The following is a 23,123-nucleotide window of genomic DNA, read 5'->3' as shown; positions in this document are numbered from 1 at the left end:
ATTTTAAACAACTGTTCTCATTATATGTAAAGTGCATTTACTGTAGGAAGTTGGTCTTGCTTTTTTATTCATTCTGGTATCGGCCTTTCACTTGGGACGTTCAGTCCAGTCCACAGTGTAATGTGAGTACTTATACGATCAGGTTTGTCTGTGATCTTGCTGTTTGCTTTGTATCTATCCCAGTTGTTCTTTGTTCCCCTTTGCCTCTTTTTCTGCCTGCTTTTGGATTCAGTTTTTAATGATTCTCTTTTCTCTCTTTTGATATATTGGCTGTAACACTTTGTTCTGTTGTCTTAGTGGCTAGTTTAGGGTTTACAGTGGACATCTTTAGTTCACAGTCTCTCTTCAGTAGTCCTGTCATTCCACACACAGTACAGAAGCTTCCAATAATGTTCCGTTTCTGTTCTCCTGGCTTTTATGTTATTATCGTCTTTTATTTTACTTTATACTTCAGTTACAAACTCCGCAATGTATTTAGTTTTGCTTAAATAGTCCACATCTCTTAAACAGATGTAAATAACAAGAGAAACCTTGAATGTTTACCCGTGTAAAGTTGCAGGGCTCCTCCCTGCTTGTCTACATCCAGGTTTCTGTTTGGCGTCACTTTCCTTCTGCCTAAAGGAAACCTCTCAACACTTCTTACAGTGTGGGTCTGCTGTTGATGAATTCTTCCAGCTTCTGTAGGCCTGAAAAAGTCTTTCTTTCCCTTTTGTTTTCAAATGGTATTTTTGTGAGGTATAAAATTCTCAGTTGAAGTTTTTTCCCTCAGTATTTGAAGGTGTTACTTTACCCTCTTCTCACACTGTTTCTGATAAGAAATCTACTGTCACCGTTATCTTCATTTCTCTATCTGTGTCTTTTTTTTTTTTAATCAGGCTATAAAGCTTTTTCTCTTAAGCACTTTCTTACTTTTGAGAAATTTGATTATGATGTACCTTGGCATAATTTTTTTGTTTCTATGTTTGAGTTTCTTGATCTGTGGGTTTATAGTTTCAATCACATTTGGAAAGTTACTGGCAAGTATTCATTCACATACTTTTTGTGTTCCTCCTTGTGTCGCCTCTCCTTTGGGAACTCCACTTACGGTTACGTACATTAGGTCACCTGTGTTTGTCCCATAGCTCACTGAGACTCATTTTTCTCCTTGTCCTAGGATTTTTTTTCCTGTTTCAATTTGGATAGTTTCTGTTAGTGTATCTTGTAGTTAACTAATCTTTTCTTTTTTCTTGTCCGATCTGTTGTTAATCCCACTGAGTGTCTTTTCATATCAAACATTAGTTTTCGCTTCTAGAAATTCACCTTGGATCTTTTTTATGCCATCCGTGTCTCTCCGTAATGTTTAACATACTGGATCCAAGTGGAGGACTGTTTTAAAGTCCTCGTCTGTAACCTCAGCACCTGTGCCCACTACAGGTCTGCTCCCGTAGACGGTTATCCTCACCATGAGTCCGTTTTCCTGCTGCTTTGCACGTGCAGTCATCTTCGTCTGGGTGCTAGAGACTGTGGGTTTTACACGGTTGGGTGATGGACCTTTTTGCGTTCACGTAAATACTCCTGAGCTTTGTTCTGGGATGACTTAAGTTCCTTGGAAACAGTTTGTCCCTTTCTGGTCTTGCTGTTATGATTTGTTATGCGGGTCCAGAGAAGTGCTTCATCCAAAACTAACTCTTCCCCACCCCTGAGGAAAGGCCCTCTGAGCATTCTACCTGCTGCTCTTGAGCTATGCGTTCTCTGAGGACGGCCGGCGGGGCCAGAGCTGCCCGGCCCCGGGTGAGTGCCGTGTGCTGTTTTCTTGTCCCTTCCGTGGCGCCTTCCCAGCCTCTGGCAGAGTCCTCACGCCCCGCACTGGCCAGTTCTCTGCTGGGCACTCACTCCCCTGGGTTCAGGGGAGTGAGGATCTTATATATTGCCTGTCTTTCCCTCACTGCTAGGGTGAGGGCACTTCCTTTTCAACTGGTGGAAATAAAGCTCCCACCTCATACTTCTTAATCCGTCTAAAACCTCGCATTCTTTGTGTTCTCTTAGCATTGGCTAGATTGTTAGCCAGTCTTTGCTTTATCAGAGCCTCCGTCCAGTGTCCCTCCTGGATATTCCCTGTACTTCCCCTACGGTGATGTTTACTACATTGTGTTTCAACTGCCTGTTTACTTCTCTTTGCCTCGCTGAGTTGTGAGCTTCACGAGGACGAGGGCCTTTCCTTCCGGCTCATTGACGCCTCTCCTGGCCTGGCTTTGCACCTGGGACGCGGTAGGCGCCAAGGTTTTATCAAGTGAAACCTGGACGTGTGATCCCCTCTCGAGCTGTCTTCCAGTGTCTCAGAGCCGTCTGGTTTGGGGTCATCATCGGGATCGCAGCATGTTGACAGTGGGGCCAAACCCTTCCCCGTGCCAGACTGTGGCGCGCTGTCATCCCAGGCCCGCGTGGCCCTGAGGCCTTAGGTTCACCTGAACTCTCCTCGCGCCCTGACTCAGATACTGCAGAGTTTGTGCCTGTCACTCCTTGTTTTGTATGTCCCTCTTATAACTGCCGTGTTTTTTACCAAGACTTTCTCCTGGGAAGGTGCTGGGGGTCTTGGCTCTTGTTGCACTTGCCGGGAGCTGCATTCTTAGCATTTCTCCGTTGTCTGATACCTCCTTATCAGGTGTGGCTTTAGATGTCCCTTCTAATGTTTCTCCATCAACAAGGCCAGTTTTTGTTAATACCTTCATTCACTGCAGTGCCATTTGCGATACTGGCTCAGACTTTATCAACATTTTGTAATTCAAAATATCTGACCTTTCACATTGTAATTTTAATGAATTCTTTAGTGTCCAGAGTCCTGCCCGATTATTCTTCTAGGTTAACATTAAAAAAAATTTTTTTTATGTTATATTTAAAAAATATATTGATTGGAAGTGTTAAAATCTGATCATTATTTAGCTGGATTTTTGCTTTGGTTCCTCTGTGAGTCTTTATTTCCTTTAGTTTTCTACGCACAGCATTTTGCTAGCATGTTTGTACTAGCTTTTTGGCATTTGAGTTGGAGCTAGATGATGTTTGACAGGTTGTGGGTGATGCTCTGCTGTGATTTGTGACTCCTGGACCCTCATTCTTTCCTTTGTCCTCGAGCCGTTGCTCTTCTCAACTCTTTAGACGCCTGCTGCCCTAGGTCCCTGGGCACATCCTCCTTCACCCGCCTGCTGCCCTAGGTCCCTGGACACATCCTCCTTCACCCGCCTGCTGCCCTAGGTCCCTGGACACATCCTCCTTCACCCGCCTGCTGCCCTAGGTCCCTGGACACATCCTCCTTCACCCACCTGCTGCCCTAGGTCCCTGAGCACATCCTCCTTCACCTGATTACCACCCGGTCTCCTGGTCTCTACTCAGGAAACGTGTCCAGCAGGAAGCCCCACCTCATCTTCCCACGCCCAAAGTCGATCAGATGCCTCTTTTCCTCTATGTATGGAGCCAATATAATGAACATACTGTGTATCCATCATCTGCTTAAAAGCTTGCTTGGATACATTTAAAGCCCCCATTTATCCTTTCCCAAGTGTGTTCCTCCCAAATTACTTCTCCCTTCTATCCCAAATCTCTATCATTACGTTTTAATGCTTTTCATATATATTATTCCAATGATAACTTATAACAGTTTTGAGTAACTTAAAATAATTTGGAATGCATCTGCGAGATATGAACTTTGATAAAGGCATGGGTGTTTCTAGGCTCTCAGTTCTGTGCCCGTAGCCCATTTGTCTAGTCTCACATGATCTTAATTGGCGACAGTTTCATTACAGGTGTGCATTCCCAGAGCATCTTCTACTCAACCTGTGACATCACTTACTCCCTTGCTCTGGTGACTGCCTCCTTCTACTGTTGATTCCTTGAGTCGCCTCAGCATTTTATCCCAGAAATGAGTGGTGTCTACCATATGACAGGTAGTCGCTAAATGTTCTTAAAGGAATGAATAAAATTGGGGACTTAAATCTTAGTTATCGAGTGCTATATACAGCTTGTATATTATCAGAGGGGAACATTTAGGAAAAATTATACAGCATTAGTTCTTGCCACTTGTATTCATTAGGTAAAAAAATTTCCTCCAGCAGTGTAAATATTAATTATTTGGAGCTTGTGTGTATGATGAATTAGCATTTTTCATAACACTGTAGTATTTTGAAGAATACAAAGAATGAATTCTTCTAGTTAAGAGTCTTCTTAATATTTTGAACAGCAGATATATATTTTATAGAAAATTCTTTTTATAATTTTGAGAAAAATTGTTTTTTCAAAAGAGTATATTTAAAATACCTTATATTTTGAAAAAAGATATTAAGTTCCCCTTGGGCAATTTACTGCCACTTGGAGCTCTTAGGTATGTGTGGCAATGCAGTTTTGAAGGGCATCTGAGTTGTTTCCAGCTTGGGGTTATTATAAATAAGGCTGCTGTAAACATTCATGTACAGTTTTTGTGTGAACTGAAGTCTTCATTCTCTAGGATAAGTCCTTAGGAGTGCAATTGCTGGGTCATATATTTTTTTTAATATATGCTGAATTCTATGTGCTGGTATTTTAAAAGGATTTTTGTGTGTTTATTCATGAGGGATATGGATCTGTTTTCATCTGGTTTGGTATCTGGATAATACTAGTCTCATGGGAAGTGATCCTTCCTCATGCATTTTCTGGAAGATGCTGTGTGGAATTGTTATTAATTCTTCTTTAACTATTTGGCAGAATTTGTTAATAAAGTCATCTGGATGTGATGATTTCTTTTTGGAGACTTCTAAAATCATGAGTTCAATTTTCTTAACATTTTATAGGCTTGTTCTTACTGTGTGTTTCATACTGGGCGATTCTGATTGTACTTTTTGAGGACTTGGTCCACTTCGTCTGAGTTGAGAGGTTGACATACATGCAGTTGTTCACCAGCGTTCCCGTGCCCCTGATGTCCACAGGGTCTGGAGTGACCTTCCCTGTTGCGTTCCAACACTGGGAACTTGTCCCCTTTTTTCTAGCTAGAGTTTTGTCAATATTATCGGCTATTTCAGTGAACTAGATGTTTGTTTCATTGGTTTTTCTCTGTTTTCAGTTTTATTCTTTTTTGTTTTTATTATTTCCTTTCTGTTTGCTTTGGGTTTATTTTGCTTTTCTTTTTCTAGGTTCTCAGGTGGGCTCTTAGATCATTGCTTTTAGGCCTTTCCTTTTTTCTCATTATGCATTTTTAGTGCTGTAAAATTTCCCTCTCAGCACCGTTTTAGCTGTTTTCCACAAATTTTGATATGTTGTATTTTGTCAAAGAAAAATTGCACCAGAGCTAAACAGACAAGGAAGAGTTTATTCAAGATTATTGCAGTAGGGGAGAGAGGGCAAATGCAACTTCAAATACAGCAAAGACAGCTGGGGATTTACAGCCAATGGGGAGGGGAAGAGGATCAGTGGATGGAAAATTACGAAGAGGGACTTTAGCAAGAATGCTAAACTTGCTAAACTCAGCCGCGGGTTTTTTCCTGTAGTGTTTGACCAAAGTGGTACTGCCCTTGTGTGGAAGTTCTCTGTCTTGCTGGTTTGGCCCTGTCCTGTCCTTTGGCTGGAGAGAGCAGGCCTTTGCTGGGGCTTTTTTTTTTTGTCGGTGGCCATTGGCCTGTCCATGTTACTGGCTTCTCCAGCATCCAATCTGAGACGTATGAAGCAAAGGAAGCCGGGTCCTGTGGGCCCTAGCCAGTCTGCCTCGTTCTCCCCGCCGTCAGAGCCGTCTCACAGGTGCTTTATGCACAGTGGTCAGGGCGTTTAGTGTACCAGCGGGAGGAATAGGGAGAGTGTGTCCACGCCGTCTTCCTGGAAGGGTCGCCTTCTTATTGGCAGTTCTAACAGACAAAATACTTAGTTGCACAGGGATGGTTTCAAAACACTGTCTGCTTTGTATCTCATTCCCAGCACCTCTTGCTTCTTCGAAACTGCCTGCTCTTTGGGGCTAAGGCCTCTGTTTCTTTGAGGGAGGGGGGGATACAGCTGAGAATAAAGAAGTCTCTGTTCAGCTCTGGCTTCCAACACAGAACTTGCGAAAGGGCACAGCAGAAACGAGGGAAGTATCAGAAATGAAGATCAAAAAGCGTTCCAGGTTTTATTTATTTTTCTAATTTCAGAAGCTTCTCTTTAAATATCAAGACTCAGAGACTTGTATTTTCAGAGTTTTGCCTTATGAAGTTTATAATGTAAGGCATGCAAGATACACTGTGGGGCAGGTCCACTTCACAGGAAGGCTGGAGAGCTCCTGTGGGCTTGGAGGAAGTGCTGAGAGGAAGAGGCACGAGCATCTCTCAAAGGGCTCTGGCCCAACCCCCTGGGGAGCAGCCAGAGGAGGGGACTAGACCCCCGTGGCCTGTAACACACGGCGGTGAGGCTGGGCTTCTAGCCTAGAAGCCTGGGAGGAGGCAGTCCTTTCCAGGAGCTCTAAGCCAAGACAGGGCATGGGTGTTGAGGCAAGGAGCCTGGGGCGGCTTTCTCCTGCCCAGTCTCCATGGGCCCCAAGGGGCATGAGTTCCCATGGTCCTTGGTTCTGTGGTCCTCTGGTGGGAAGTGCAGGACCACCACGTTTGTCTGGTTCCGGCTGGGCCACAGAGGGAGCTATGAGGTGGACAGTCCCACAGTCTACATGTAGGAGACGTCTGAGTTTCCCACAGACTAGCCATGCCAGGCAGGGCCAAGGCCAGGACCCAGTCGGCAGACGAGGGGCCGTCGGATGCTGGCCCTGGTGTGCTAGCAGGCGTCACCGGCAGGAGCAGCAAGGGCGGTTGGCCACAAGCTGTTGACATGGGACCCATCATCCTGATGCTGTGGGGTATGTAGGCTCCTCCCCACAGATACCACCTGAGGCAGGAGCAGCACGAGTGGAGAAGTAAGACTGAGAGGGGAGAGCAGCTGGGCTTTGAGGACCGTGAGTCCCACACCGACTAATTGCTTTTCCCCAAGAGTCCAAACTGGTGATTAAAACACCTCTAATCTGCTGACTCATTCAAACACTTCCAGCTGCATGTAACAGAGAATCAGACTACATTGATCTAAACAATTAGTCTTTCTCAGCATACCTGATTTAGAAGTCTAAGGAAGGGCTAGCTTCAGGCAAGGTTTGATCTGGCAGTCAAAGTTGTACTGGCAGGTCCAGCTTCTGTCCCCCCTTTCTCAGCTTCTCTTCCTAGGCATCCCAGTAGGTTTTAGCAATACCTAATGAGTTTCCCTTCAGTGGGGATGAACAACGTCTCTCCATGTAGCTTTCATGAAAGGAGGAAACCTCTTTTGCAGACGCCCTCAGCAAGCATCTCCTTACACCTCTGTCGGGAGCAGCCACAGGCCATCCTTGAACTAGTCACTGTGGCCAGAAGATGGGCTCTGCTGGCTGATGTAAAGACGGGAGGGCCCTAATGAAAACCGGAGTGCCATTTTCTAAGGAAAAAGGGAAAGAAGATGCCTCATGGCCCGAAACAGCCAGTGTCCTTCACAAGTGGCAAGATTATGGTATTTTTCCTGCTATCAGCAGAAATAAGGGTTACACATTTTAAACCTGCTGCATAGGATAAGTTTAATTTAACCAATGTCCCTCTGAATGCACTAAAAAAAGTAAGGGCTATTTGTTACCTGTCTTTTTTGTTCTGACAGCAAATGTTCTATTCTGTCTTCCAGTGTGCGAGCTGCCCTTAAGTTGTCATTTGGTTAAGGTTCTTAGGAAATTTGTCTCAGGGCTCAGACTACACCACCAAATGAAGAGGCCTTGCTTTCCTGGTCCAATATTTAAGCCCTATTTTCACCGGTAAATGGTAGTCCCACATAAATGTTAACGGTAGCTAATTTGAGTTACTCTAGCCATGGTCTCTACATTATTCGTGTGTGGCTTCTTCTGCTTTGCTGCTGAATATCCCCTATGTGGTATCATTTACGTGTCTATCAAAATATTGATTAAGCAAGATTTTCATAAATCGGATAATTATCACTAAATCTGCACCTCTATTTGAAACCCAAATGGGATTTTTAAGTCTCTATACTTTGTTATGTTAGTGCTTTATTACTTTATTGTTTCTATATAGAATAAAACGTGCGGCCCCGTCAGTCCCCATGGCTCTCTCCACAGTGTGAAGCGGAGCGTTCCAGCACGTCCCCTGCATCGCCTTGCTACGGGGACGCCGGCACTTGGAGGAGGCTGGGAGCGGGCACCACTCTGACCAATGCACACTGCTCCTTTTTGTCTTATTCAGTGACACCTTTGAAAGCACTGGTTGTGACCTGCAGCTGACCGACCACCAGGGCCAAAGAGCGGGAGGGAGAGGAGCCTGTTCCCCGCAGCCATGCTGGCCGGCGGCGCACCCTTGGCCCCACTGGGCCCAGCCTCCTTCCCTGCTTGGCAGAGGCTCCCGCGCTCTCTGGTCCGGGCCCTGTGCGCTGCCTTGCGCCCCCACTTCGGCCACACCGTCAGCCTGCTGGCGTGCTGTCTGCCGCTGACTAGTTCTGCCCCTCTTCCCGGCTTGGCGTGGCCCCTCGCATCTGTCTCCCTCTTCTCCGGGTGGGCCACCCTGGGGCCCTGTTCCCCTCCCAGCTCTCAGCTCCCCACTCCTCGCTGCTCCTGCCTCCTTCCCCAGCAGCTCCCCACCAGCGTGCAAGCTCTCAGCCCTCACGGCTCTCTACACTCCGCTCTCCTTCAGGCCTCTCTGTGAAAAAGTCACATTTCCCTCCCTCAGCTGCCCGGTCCCTCAGGCAGGACTCTGCCATGCCCAGCTGACCGCCAGGTCCTGTGGGGTCTGCCTGCTGCTGTCCTCTGCCCTCCACTGCCCTTCTCTCGCCTCCCAGTTTCCGCTCTAGTTTGCTCCACGTCCTGCACAGCAGCCTGAGAACCTCTCAGGTGCCAGCCTGAGGCCTCTGCCTGGGCTCTCAGGGCCTGGACTCGTGCCGCCACCGCCTCCTCCAGCCCCACATCCTGCCGCTCCTCACTCATCCCACAGACGCTCACTGAGCACGTCTGTGTACTTGGCCGCTCAAGGAGCTGCTGCTGAATGGACCAGAACCTCTGCCCTCATGGAGCCTGGGGGGCTGGAGGGCACAAGACAGACAACAGATGTGCTAGGTTAGTTGTGATGTGGAGGGTGATAAATGCTGTGGAAAGTGTAGAGTCGGGGAAGGCAGTGTTCCCAAGGGGGACAGAGAGGGACTGATGGGAGAGGTGACAACTGAACAAAAGCGTTAATGGGGAGAAGGAAGGGGCCACGCAGCTGTCCGGGGGAGACGCAGCCGGGAGAGGGGGCCATGGCACACGCCGAGGCCGCCCGAGCCCCCGCGGGGCCCGCGGCCAGGCAAAGTGCGGTGCGCCGGCCCCGCGCTGGCGCCGCCGTGGGCACATGCGTGGGGTGCTGCACTCTCTGTGCCAGCTGTCCTGTCCACGTCTCTGCTGCGGAGGTTTGGTTTTCTCTTGTACTCTTGAGAATCATGATTTCAGGAAACATCTGGCACCAACAGCGCTCTGGAGGCAGCCGATCCCTGAGTTTAGGCAGACCTGAGAGCGGGTCCCAGCTCGTTTCCTAGCGCTGCGACTCCAGCAAGTCACTTAGCTTGTGGAAGTCTCACCGTCTCATCCATGAAATGGTTAATGCCTGGGTTATTGTGAAAATTATTTCTTTTTCGTTTCATTCTCTCAACTAGTATTTGTGGATTGCTCCTGCGTGCTAGGAAGGGTCACAGGTGCTGAGGACACAGGGGTGACACCACAGGCGGGCCCGCCCTCAGAGGCTTCGTCCTGGCAGAGCGCAGTTTGTTCATTTATTCCCAACAGCCTGTGGTGCCCGCACAGTGCTCGGGAGACACTGGAGCTGCCGTCCCGTAGAGATGAGGCGGAGGACGGCAGGGTGCCTTGCTGGGTTACTCCTGCTGTTGGGCTTCATTCCCGGGGTTCCAAGGGCACACAGTGAAGACAGGGCTACCGTCACGGTGCCTGCAATCGGCTGCCTCCTCGGTGTGGCACCTCCAGTTTGGAAACTTCGGCCAAACTGAAGGTGACTGATCACTGGACTGACAAGGATACCCAGGCCACGCAGTGCCTGAGCAGGGAGGCGGGGTGAGGGGCCCCGCAGGTGCAGCCTCCTTTTGCCCAGTTACGACTGTTCCCTGCTTGGCGCCTTCACTTACAACTACTGACACTTAAACAAATGCCAGGGCATACACTTGAAGCGTCGCCTCTGCCTTCTGCTGTGTGTGAGGTGACGGCGGCTGGCGCTCAATTTTTCTAGATCCGCCTCCTATTTTTCTAAACGTGCCAGAGTCACCAGGAAAGCCTGCTTGGAGAGTGCCAGGTCTCTGTCACTCCTGCCTCTCACGGGTGCCTCGGACTGCGCATAGCCGTTGACGGGGGCTGGGAGGGCGCCCAGGGCAGCTGGGGCCTGGCTGTGCTTGCCACACGGAGGACTTGGGAGCGGCCTTCAGACATGTGAATGTACCCTAGCGGAGAGTGTCGTGTCCACTGTGCTTTCAGTTCCTACAGTTTGGGGTGGTTTCAGAGCAGTGCTCTGATGCGCGGTCCCGGGGCTGGGTGCCCACCCTGCGGCCCACTCTGGAGGGTCCAGGAGACTCATGGACTGGGAGGCCCACGTTTCCACTGAGGGGCCGCGCGAGGGGACTGCTGATGCCGTGTCAGTAACGACTGACTCCCGCGCGTTGGGTGCACTGACTGCTGCTTTTGCATGGAGAAACATCCGTTTCACCACTTGGTGTCAGCCCTCACCTGAGGAGGTTAACGGGGAGTCCAGCCCTCCTGCCAGAGTGACACCTACAAGTCGCTATCGTTTCCTTCTGCTTCCTCCTCAGAAACGGACAGCTCTTCCTGTGCGCTGTGTCTGGTTTTGGTCTTGGACAGCGTCCGTTCGCTAGAGTCACGTCTGCCTTGGATGCCGTCTTGGGCTGTGACTACCAGGCTTCCGTCTGTGCCCAGGGTGCTGGGCACTGCCCACGGGCTTCACCACATTCAGACTGTCACCCCATGGGACGGCTCTTCACTGGTTGTCACATCCCCACCACAGTCACTCTGATGGCCCTTGGTCTTTGATCACACACACGCGTGGGCATTCACGGCTCACCCAGGCGGACACATGCATGAGTGTTCTCTTGTGCACGAGGCTGCAGAGACGGGGCTTTTTCTGGTTAAGGATTTTGCCATGGTAACACGTGCAGAAGCCTTTCCTGTACATTGTGGACAGGAACCCACGTACATGAGCAGACGTTCACAGAGAAATGGGAAAGGTGTGATCCGTGGAGAGCGTGGTGTGGGCCCACCCCCGTTTCCATAAAGTCCTTGAGGGATGGGCCCCGAAGGACAATGACAAAAGAAGATGACATGGCTCTGAGACTGCTTCCTGTCCCCTTGCTTCCTGGAGGTTTGCCGTGTCTGACTTCCCTCTACTCCCCCACAGCGCACCCGTGGAACTTCCCTGTGGCTCTCTCAGTATTGTTCACTTGAACCTGGCATGTGTCATTTAGGGGTATGTCTCCCAAACTAGACAAGAGTTTTATTTATTTATCCAGTCACTTATTTACGTCGCACGATCTCATGGATATTTACTCTATCCGACCCGGCAGTATTTGTTGTTCAGATTATTCCAGCGTTGGCTAGTGGGGGCTCTCTCAGCCGGCTCCTCCTTTGACCGCACCTCTTCAGTGTGCGTGTGTGCGTGTGTGTGTGTGTGTGTCACTTCCTTACCCTCCGGCACTGCAGATGCTCCAGGCTCATCGTATATTTCCTGCCCCCGCCCTAGAATCAGCCATATCTCAAGGAGCCCTGGTTGCTTTTACTGGAGACAGTGTGAGAGGCCAAGACCTGAGTGCCAGGTGTGCTCTTTGCTATGGGGCCTGGGCGTGATTGCTCCCAGGTCCTCTCAGCTGACAGAGTGGGGGGATGTGTGTGTACACTAACCTGTGTATGCACACGTGTCTATGAATGTTTCTATATGTAACCATCTGCATCTGTGTGAAGGTAAACAGGAGCCCATCCTGAGGTCTCCGTCTGCAGTCCGTCTCCACGTGGACCATTCTGGCCTCCTCCCTGTCTCAACATGAGAAGCCTGGCTTCCCCCATCCCCCATTACCTACTCAGTTGTTCATCTTCAGTGCACGTGTACAGTGGTTTCAGGAAGGTTCCCCCGGGCCGCTGTGGAAAACAGCTTTATAAACTAGAGCACGGTGACTCTGTGCACTGTTTTCTGCCTTCTGCCTTCTGCCTTCTGCCCTCCAGAATCCAGTCATTTCCCATCAGCAACTTTTCCCCACAGCCCCCTAGCAACTTTCCCCAGTGAGGTTGTTTCATACACTTGCAAAGCTGTTAAATCGATGGGGTCCCTACTTCCAGCAGTGCCAGCACGTGCCAAGTGCTTAAAAAGGAGTGTTTGCTGCATGAGTGAGATGGGGGTCATCCAAATCATATCAGTAATCACAAATTGAATGCACATGTGTAAATTGCCATTTTAACTTAATTCCTGATTTCTGCTGCATCCATCCACCCAATGTTTATTAAGTGCCTCTGCGCCTGCAGTCCTGGGAAGGAGAGCAGTGCAAAGTGAACTCAGACCGAATCCTGGCCTTCCGAAAGTGGATGAATCCCCCTTGGAGTTAACCTACGTAGGTGCTCGCCCTCAAGGAGGTGGGGCACAGCTCCCCAGGCTGAGTGGGCTGTGCATCGTGACGTCTTCCCAAGAGTGCCACATGGAAGGAGGAGGGAGAAGTAGCTTTACGGTGGAGGACCTGAGCAAGCACACCTCAGCCGGGCTGTCAAGGGCAGCGTCGGAAGTGGAGAACCGTCTGCTGGCAGGAACCGTGCTATTGTGATGTGGTGACACGGACACTTTACCTCTCCAGCCCTCCTCCCCAACGCCCGTGTCCCCAGTCTAATCGTGAGAAAGACATCAGGCAAACCCCAGGTGAGGGACATTCTACAAAGTACCTGACCAGCACTCCTCAAAACTGTCAAAGTCGTCAGAAACAAGGAAGGTCTGAGAACCCGTCACAGCCCAGAGGAGTTAGGGGCCGTGATGATTAAATGCTGTGTGGGGTCCCGGAACAGAAAGCGGACATCGGGGAAATACTGAGGAAATGTGAGTCACGTGTGGCTCTAGTTGATAATAACGTGTCAGTACTAGGCTCATTAACTGTGGCCAATGAACTGTACTAATGTAGGATGTTAATAAGGTGGGAGAACTGGGGGAGGGGTGTATTGGCACTCTGCTGTCTTCACAATTTATCTCTAAATCTAAAACTATTTGAAAATTAAAATTTTATTTTAAAAAAAGGAGGTCAGTATCCATTTATGATAAAAACTCAGCAAAGCGAGTGTAGAGGGAACATACCTCAACATAATAAAGGTCACACAGTGACAGGCCCACAGCTGACATCATACTCAGTGGTGAAAAGCTGAATGTTTTTCCTCTGTGGCTAGGAACAAGACAAGGATGCCCACTCTCACCAATTTTATTCAACATAGTACTGCAAGTCCTGGCCGGAGCAGTTAGGCAAGAAAAAGAAATAAAAGTCATCTAAATTGGGAAGGGAGAAGTAAAACTGTCACAATTTGCAAATGTCATGCTGCTATATGTAGAAAATCCTGAAGACTCCATTGGAAAAACTTTTAGAATTAATAAGTGAATTCAATAAAGTTGCAGGATACAAAATCGATATAAAAATCTGTTGTGTTTCTGTACACTAATAACAAACTATCAGAATAAGAAATTAAGAAAATAATCCCATTTACAATTGCATCAAAAGGAGTAAAACAGCTAGGAATAAATTCAACCAAGGAGGTAAAAGAACTATACACTGAAAACTAAGACTTTAATGAAAGAAACTGAAGATGACACAAATAAATGGAAAGAGATTCCGTGCTCATGGATTGGAAGAATTAATATTGTTACAATATCCATACTACCCAAATCAATCTATAAATCAATGCAATCTTTATCAAAATTCCAATGACGTTTTTCACAGAAATAAACAATCCTAAAATTTGTGTGGAACAACAAAAGACCCCAAATAGCCAAAGCAATCTTGATGAAGAAGAATGAAGCTGGAGGCATCACTTGCCCTGATTTTAAACTATATTACAAACCTATAGTAATCAAAATAATATGGTGCTAGCATAAAAACAGACACATAGATCAATGGAACAGAATAGAGAGCCCAGAAATAAACCCAAGTGTATATAGTCGATTAATCTACAACAGATGTATGTACAAGAATATACGATGGGGAAAGGACAGCAGTCTCTTCACTAAATGGAGCTGGGCAGACTGGCCAGCAGCACGCAGAAGAGTGAAACTGGATGCTTGCCCCCCTCCACACACACACACAGTCAGCTCAGAGTGGGCGAAAGTCTCGAGCGCAAGTCTTGAAGCCACAGAATGCTTCGAAGGAGGCATCAGCGGCAACTCCGTGACCCCGGTCTTCGTGATGAGTTTTTGGATCTGACACCAAAAGCAAAGGCAACAAAAGCAGAAATAAACAAGCGGGACCACATGAAGCTAATAAGCTTCTGTGCAGCAGAGGAACCATTAACAACATGCAGAGGCAACTTGCCAAATGGGGCAGGTATCTGCAGATCGTATATTTGATAAGGAGTTAATATCCAAAATATGCAAAGAACTCATACAACTCTATAGTAAACAAACCAATTTGAAAAATGGGCAGAAGGTCTGAGTGCACATTTTTCAAAAGAAGACATACTGATGGGCAACAGGTACCTGAAAAGATGCTCAATGTCAATAAATCATCAAAGAAGTGCAGACCAAAACCACCAGGAGATACCACCTCTCACCTGTTAGAATGGCTGTTACCAAAAAGGCAGGAAACAACAAATCCCGGAGAGGGTGTGGAGGAGAGGGAGCCCGCACACACTGTTGCTGGGCGTGGAAACTGGTGCAGCCACTGTGGAAGCCAGTATGGAGGCTCCTCAAAAACCTGAAAACAGAGCTACCGTATGATCCAGCAACTCCACTGGGTACTTATCTGAAGAAAATGTAAACATTAATTTGAAAAGATATGCGCACCCCACATTCATCGTGGCATTATTTACAATGGTCATGACATGGAGACAACCTAAATGTCCACTGATGGATGAATGGATAAAGAAAATGGATAAAATATTATACATATTATGCAGTTATGGAAAAAGAACGAAGTCTTGCCATTTATGACATGGATGGACCTTGGGGGCATTATGCTGAGTGAAATAGGTATGACAGAAAAGGATAAATAACGTATGATCTCACTTACATGTGGAATCTTAAAAAAAAATGACCTCATGCATATAGAGAACAGGTTAGTGGTTGCCTGACAAGGTGGATGGGAGGTGGGGGATGGGTGAAGGGGTCAAACGGTGCAAATTTCCAGTTATGAAAGGAATCAGTCATGGAGGTGTAATGTACTACATGGTGGCTATACTTAATAATACTGTGTTGCATATTTGAAAGTAGCTAGGAAAGTGGATCTTGAAAATTATCACAAGAAAAAGTAAGTATGGTGACAGATGTCAACTGGACTTTTTGTGGTGATCATTTTGCAATATCAAATCGTTACATTGTACGTGTAAAACTAATACAATGTTCTGTGAACGATACCAAAAAATTTTAAAGGAGAGGAGAGCCAGGATCACCAAGGAGGGTCAGGTGGCCTGTCTGTCCCGCTGCGGTCTTCCTCTCAAAGCCCATAATCCCAGTCTAACCATGAGAAAAACAGCAAGCAAATCCCAGTGGAGGGATAATCTGCCTGACCAATACTCCTCAAAACAAGGTCATAAAAGACATGAAAATCTGAGACGCTGCCACAGCCAAGAGGAGCCTAAGGACACATATGACTGAGTGTGATGTGGTGTCCTGGCTGGGGTCTTGGAGCAGAAAAAGGACATCAGGTGAACATTGGTGAAGTCCAAATAAAGTATGGAGTTAACAATAATGTATCGACGTTGGTGTCTTAGTTGTGTCAAAACGCCCTAGAAACAGGAGATGCTCGCAATATGGGAAACTGGGTGAGGGGCATGTGGGGACTCCCTGTGCCAAATTCCTAACTTTTCAGTGAAACTCTTACAACATAAAAAGGTTATTTTTATTGAAGAAAACACTCAGTATAATAGAAGATTCCATAGATGTTTTTGGTGCTCTACATCAAAATGTTCTGGTTCTACATTAAACAGCTGATTTATTTAATTTTAATAACTCTTCTCTCTAGACATATTTGGGACACTTCATAAATGCATTTCTGGTTGAAATTTTTTTTCTCATTCAGCGACTTTAGTTCCTCTAGCCTCCAGGGAGTGCGCAGCACTCTTACCTGGCTGTGTGGGGCTGCCTTACAGGGACTGCCCGTCCTCTTCTATCCCTGCAGCTTGACAGTGAGACAGCACTCACGGTGGAGGGTCTCTGCCCTAGTCAGATGCCAAAGCTGTCATTCCTGCCTCAGCCGGTCACTGTGGACAGAATGGCCGGCGGGGAACAGAGAAGAAGAGCATTTGAGATCAGTGGGAGCCCCCGGGGGGTGGTCTGGTACCTGTCGGCAATGGGGGAGGGAAAAACATTTTAACTTTCCTTAAAATGTTCAAATTATGGAACACAATTAACAAAGTGTGCCAAATAAGTTAGATATTTAATGAAATTTCTCTCATTCTATTATTTATTATACTGTAAAACAAAAAATGGCATTTAATTAAAAGCTTCCTTCATGTTCATTTAAAAATAATCATCTGAAGATCATCAGTTTACACTTCACTGCCTTCTGAACACAAGTGGGAACCTTATTTATCCCTTTTTCTGTCGGTAAAGCAACTCGCATTAAGACTCATGTTCTAGGTGTTGGGGGGGGTAATTTTAGGAATCGTGTGCTTGTTTCCAGATGACCCTGGTGTCAGGATGTGCTTGCCAACAGCTTGCGGCTGGGTGCATGAGTTACAGCCTGGTCTCACCCTGGTTTGACATGCTGTTGGATAGAGAACACATCCTGTTTCATACAGCTTTAGACACCAGAATTAATGAAAAAGAGTACATTTTGTAGATGTTCTTTATTAGGTGTAGAAAAGTCCCTTCTTTTCCTGGTTAACTGAGATGTTTTAATATGAATGAGTGTTGGATTTTGTTGAACTCGTTTAATGTTCTACTGTGATGATGGTGTGTTTTTTGTCCTTTATTCTATCTGATGTTTTATGTTATTTTTGGATTGTAAACCAGCCTTGCACTTGGGAGACAAACCACACTTGGTCACGGCATGTGCCCCGTTTTGCATGTCACTAGATTCAGTGAGCCTGTGTCTTGTTGAGGACCTTTGTGTCTGCTTATGAAGGATATTGTGTTTGGTGTCTGGCTTTGGCGTCAGGGTAAGACTCGTGGAGTGAGTCGGCAAGCTCCTCACTCCGCCGTTCTGGAGGTGCCTTCCATTGCTGAGGTTTCCTGGGGCTCTTTGTATATTTTGAATCCACTGTGATTTGCAAAGAAGTTTGATGGAGTCCAGCTTTTTGCTGCTTCCTTTCGTGGACCACGCTGTGCGGTCGGTGTGTATCTAGCACAACATTACAACGATTTTCTCTTAAGTTTTCGTCTAAAAGCGTCGTAGTTTTACACTTTACATTTATACTTATGATCCGTAAATTATAGAGTTAGCTTGTTAACAGCTATGAAAAATCCTGCTGGCATTTTATTGGGATTATACTGAATTTATAGATCAGTTTGGGAGTCACTGGCGTTTTAATGTTGAGTATTCTAATCCATGAACACAGTGAAGCTTTCTGTTTATTTAGGGGTTCTTTGATTTCTTTGATCAGGATTCTATAGTTCTCAACATACAGATTTGTACCTAAATACATCCTGGGGTGCTGTTATAAATGGCACTGTTTATTTCTTTTCAGTGTCCGATTAGTCTTTGGTACTACGTAGACGTAAAATTGATTTCTGTGCATTGACTTTATGTCGATACTTTGGGCAACATACTTACTAGTTCTGGGAAGCGTCTTTGTAGCTTCCATGGGATCCTCTGTGTACAGTCACATCTTCAGTGAGCAAGGCCCATCTGTTCCTTCCGTCGCACTGCATGCTTTTTTTTTTTTAATGTCTTTTGTTTGTTTGTTTTGTGAGGGAGGTAACTACGTTGATTTATTTATATTTGGGGGAGGTGCTGGGGACTGAACCCAGGACCTCGTGCATGCTAGCACACGCTCTGCCCCCGCGCTGTGCCCTCCCCCCACACTGAGTGCTTTTTGTTGCCTTTTCTTGCCCTGTTGAGCTGACCAGGACCTCCGGTCCGGGCTGACTAGGAGTGTTGGCAGTGGACGCCCTTGCCTATCCCTGGTTTTAAGGGGAGTACGTTGACTGCTCCGCTGTCAAGGACGACGGCAGCTTTGGGTTTTGCCCCCGCCCTCCTGGCCGTGTTGGAGGCTCCCTCCTGTTCCTGGTTTGCTGAAAGGAGTTCTTCTCATGAGCGGATATTTAATTCTGTCAAATGTGTTTTCTGTTGAGATGATCAAATGACTCTTCTTCTCTAACCTGTTAGTGCGGGGAGTGGCAGTAATGGTTCTCACATGTTGAGCCAGCCACGGCTGGCACTGGGGGACTGAGCCCACTGGGTCGTGAGGGACTGTCCTGTTGCTGGATTTGACTTGCTGGTATTTTGTTTAGGATTTTCGTGTCTGTATTCATGAGGGACATCGGTCTGTAGTTTTCTTTTCTTGAAATGTCTTTGTCCGGTTTTGTTATTAGGATATTACTGGCCTCATAAAATGACTTGGGAAGTATGCCTTCATCTTCTGTTTCCCGGCAGGGATTGTGTAGAATGGGTACCACTAGCAAACACTGAGCCAGAGAGCAGTACCAAGTGCCGAGAGCAGCCGTCTCGGTTAGAGAGGAGGCCCCCAAATAGCCATCTTAAAGTGTGTGTTTAAAGGAAAGTAAGGACACAGATCCCACAGAACCCTGCGCTCAGCATATTCTCTAGGAACATTAAGGCAGCTAAGGTCGTAATTCAGGCTCCTGATAAAAGAATTACTGTACACAGTTATGATAAGGGAGAGTCTGGAGTCATAAAGAACTGTTCTCATGTTTGCTGACAGTGCTTGGTTTACACCCACCAAAATTATCTTTCAGTATTACTTGTATTGAGTATCAATACACTTATGTGCAATACACTGGCATTAGTTATTTTGTTAAAATTTAGTAAAATGTGACACATTTTATATACCATTAAATGGTACAGATTAAGTTAAGAGCAGATTTTCAACTGAAGCAATTTTCCTCTTCTTATTAACAGAATATCCAAGGTATCTCCAAGCACCCAATTCAAATAACTAAACCTCAGAATTTTAAAGGTAACACATTTCTTTCTACTTTGCTAAAATCTTGGGTAACATTTTTTAAAAACCTACGAATGTTTGTAATTGCTTTTCTATATAACTAAGTGCTTTTCTTTCCTGAAATTCCCCTCTGAATGTGCATGACCAGGATTTAAATGTACACTGAAAAGTGAAACTCAGCTGTGTGGTGTGGCGCCTCCCTTTCAGCAGTTCATAAGTTAAAATAGAGGGTAATTACACAAGAGGAGCGGCTCCCTCCTTCCAGCCCTCCCCACCATCTTCCCAACACAGGAAAGACAGACGTACAGTAGAACTGGCTTCTATTAAAGTCTGAAAATGACTGGAAATGTTTATAAAAACATAGTAGCACTCTCCTTTCTGGTAAGCTGTTCCACCGTAATGCCGACGGTTAAATTTCTGAAGAAGATAAAGGTCCGATGTGAGCAGAGTCGGGCTCTGTGGCCCCCCCACCGCGTAAACTCCACCGCCCTCTGCCTGGGGACTGCTGCTTCCCGAGGGCCACGGCCAAACGGTGAAGCGAGGAGCAGTCTTGGTTAAAACACTCGTAGTTGCGCTTAACCAGGACCATGGAGGGCAAGCGTGAGCGGCTTGGCTTCCCACAGCCCTTTGAAGTCCTCCCAGTGGAACATCTTGGGACGTGTGCTTCCCCGGAGGAGAGCTTCCAGGCAGTGAGGCTGGGTCTCTGCGTGGCTCTTGCTGGAACACAGCCACGTGTCAGTGCCTGGCCTTTTCTTCATTAAGAGTTCTAGAGAGAACAGGAAATGTTAGCAACAGAAAGTCTAGTGTACTCCCAGCAGTAACACGACACTTTAAAATTACAGTAATAAAAATATTCAGAAAAATCAGAGATCTAGGCTCTTAACTTTCAAATGACGTTAAAGTAACTTTGTACGAGGAGTAGCTACGAACCCGCTCATGACCAAACTCACCAAGTGCTCTTGAAATAACGATTCAGGTGAAGAAGACGAAATCCTCACCATCTCTCCGAGGACCGCGTTTGTTTCATCCGAAGGCCGCACCTTCCTATCAGCAGGTACGTGTGAGCCACGGCAGGGAGTGTGTGTCCCTGCAGCTCACTTAATGTGAGTCATACAGTTCAGACACTTAAACGCTGAGTGATTCAGAGGTGCGCGTAGAACTCATGCTTTAAATCCTAGGGCAAATGTTTACATGAAGCACAGATTTCTTATGGGCAGGAAGTAAGAACAGACAGGCTTTCTGGGTCCCTTCGCTTTACCATGGAGATCCCAGCCGCGCCACCCCGTCCCGCTCAGTCTGCCCACCCCTGCACCGTCCTCGGCGCCTCCGGCGCTACACCTTGCTCACCTGCCGCAGCTGTGCTGGTCACTCTGCTGTCCTCCAGCAACCACCAGCCCTGCCTGGACCCCTTCCCCCAACACCGTCTCGCAAACCCTCCACCTCTGTGCCGCGGTGCGGGCACCCCTTTCTTGAGGAGGTGTCCACTGCCCTTTTTATAACAGCACCTTACCTACCCACACTCAGCCCTGAGCCTCCCCACCCTGACCTCTTTTCCACTCCCTCTCTCGCCGTCTAGCGTACCAGACGTTTCACTCCAGTTGCCTCCCTCTCCTCAAATATAGGCTCCACGTGGGAGGGACTGTTGTCTGTTTTGTTCACTAGTGGACCCCAAGCACACAGCCTGGCACACAGTAGGCCCTTTCTAAAATTCTGACGTACAGAATGAAGGGGTGAATAGATACAGCCCACCCTGGAGGCACTGCCAGCCCCACGAGGGCAGAAGAGGTCCCTTGGACTTTGAGACACAGGGATGGCCAGGAGCCCTGAGGCCAGAGGGCCCTGCAGGTGGGAGGTGCGGATGTTGACCTTGATTCGTTGGGGAGGGCGGGTCGAGCTTCGCCAGGGGAGGCCGCAACAACGGGGGACATTGTGGGTGACCTGAGTTAAGCAGAGCTCTCTATCTGACAGACTTTTCGCAGATCGAGTTGCGCATCCTTGCACACTTATCTGGGGATCCAGAACTTCTGAAGTTATTCCAGGACTTGGAAAGAGACGATGTATTTTCTACCCTGACTTCACAGTGGTAAGATACATGAGCTCATAATATTATCAGATCCTTAGGGATGCTGACATGATTTCAAAAGCCTGAAGTTCTTCCAAAGCTCTTTTCGTAAGAAAGAAATCATGCATTTCTCTAGTAGTTACTCTTTTGGAAGAGCAGAGATCTAGGATGCCAAGAGGTTCCTAATTGTGAAAGAAATGATCGCTCTTCACCACTAGAAGAGAAGGCGATCGCTGCAGAAGGGAGTAGAAGTATCGAACAGTGAAAGGTGCAGGTCCCTCCTTCCCCCCAGATGACAAAGCCCAGGGCCTGAAGCAGCCCGAGGGGGAAGTCACTGAGCCCTCCTATGCGCTGAGGTGCAAAACAAGTCTGCACTGTCTCCCTGCTCGTCCTCACTGCCGGCTCATTATTGCTTGTTGGAATAAACTTTGCCTACTTAGGCTTTTCTCCTTTCAATTTGAGGCCTGGAACTCCTCCCGTCTGGGACAGTGATTGCCTTTCCTCAGGGTGCGGTGGGTGCTGAGGCCCGAAGCCAGCAAGAGCAGCTCAGGCCCTGCCCGAGCCCCCCGAGCCCCGCCCCAGCTCACAGGCTCTGCGGGGGTCGTGCCCGCCTGCGGCAGCAGCCCTGACCCATGCCTCCAAGTCCTGGTGCTTCCTCCAGGCCCGCTGCTCCCGGGGAAAGGCCCTTCTCCTTGGTGTGCACCACTTATTCTTTTTAAAATTGAGATATAATTCACACGCCATAAAATCCACCCTTTTACAGTGAATTCAGCGGGTTTTAGGCCATTCGCAAGGTTTTGCAACCATCATCGCTGTCCAGCTCTTGAATGCTTCCACCTCCCTAAAGAGAAACCCTGCTCTTCTGTCCCCCATGGAAGCCACGAGGCTGCTTTCTGTGTCCCCACGTTTGTCTGTTCTGGGCGTGTCACGTTACTGGAATCACGCGGCGTGGGGCTCTGTCAGCGCCTGTCCCCTTCCACTGAGCCTCACGCTGCCGAGGTTCGTCCAGGTTGAGTGTATGTCAGTGCTGATTCCTTTTTATGGCTGAATAATACTGCATTCTGTGGAGTAGTGTATTCTTTGTATTTCAGTATAAGCAAACAAATGATACTCCATTTGCTTATCCATTCATGAGCTGATGGGCATTTGGGTTGTGCCCACCTTTTGGCTGTTGTGAATAATACTGCTATGAGCATTCATGTACAAGGTTTCATGTGGAAATAAGTTTTCATTTCTCTTGGGTAGATACCTAGGAGTAGAATTTCTGTGTCATAGTAATTCTGTGTTTAACTTTTTAATGTGGTAAAATAACCTAACATAAAATTTACCATCTTAACTATTTTAAAACGTACAGTTCAGTGGTGACTGTACTTAATTTATTGAGGAATTGCTGAACTAGTTTCCCAAAAAGCGGCACCCTTGTACACCCACAGGCAGTGTGCTGGCTTCTGATTTGTCCACCTTCTCACCAGCACTTCTCATTGTCTGTCTTTTGACTGCAGCCATCCTCGTGGGTGTGAAGCGGGGTCTTTGCGGTCTGGATTCACGTTCCCTGATGACGGCCAGCGTTGGGCGTCTGTCTTACTCTCTGTCTCTGTCTCTTTCCCTCCTCTGCACCTTTACGCAGGTGCACCTGGCAGTGTCTGGCTCACGCAACTTTCTCTGGGTGCTTCCTCCCGGAAGATGGGCCTTCTTCTGTCTCACTTTCTCTCCAGTTAGGGTATAAGAGAACGGGATTTTTAAGGC

At 47.4% G+C, this 23,123-nt stretch overlaps 1 protein-coding gene across 1 annotated transcript in view; it reads left to right on the top strand.

Annotated features, from left to right (window-relative positions):
* POLN (DNA polymerase nu) overlaps nucleotides 1-23,123 on the top strand; it is a 127,556-nt gene that overhangs the window by 54,596 nt on the left and 49,837 nt on the right. The window contains exons 15-17 of the mRNA XM_032492631.1: nucleotides 19,273-19,330; nucleotides 20,292-20,369; nucleotides 21,284-21,398. Coding sequence (XP_032348522.1) covers nucleotides 19,273-19,330; nucleotides 20,292-20,369; nucleotides 21,284-21,398 — 251 coding nt within the window. The remainder of the gene's footprint in view (nucleotides 1-19,272; nucleotides 19,331-20,291; nucleotides 20,370-21,283; nucleotides 21,399-23,123) is intronic.

The sequence above is a fragment of the Camelus ferus genome, chromosome 2 (assembly GCF_009834535.1).
Source record: "Camelus ferus isolate YT-003-E chromosome 2, BCGSAC_Cfer_1.0, whole genome shotgun sequence".
In the NCBI taxonomy this organism is placed as follows: Eukaryota; Metazoa; Chordata; class Mammalia; order Artiodactyla; family Camelidae; genus Camelus; species Camelus ferus.
The sequence above is the reverse complement of the archived record's forward strand: the minus strand, read 5'-3'. Positions and strand labels throughout refer to the sequence as shown.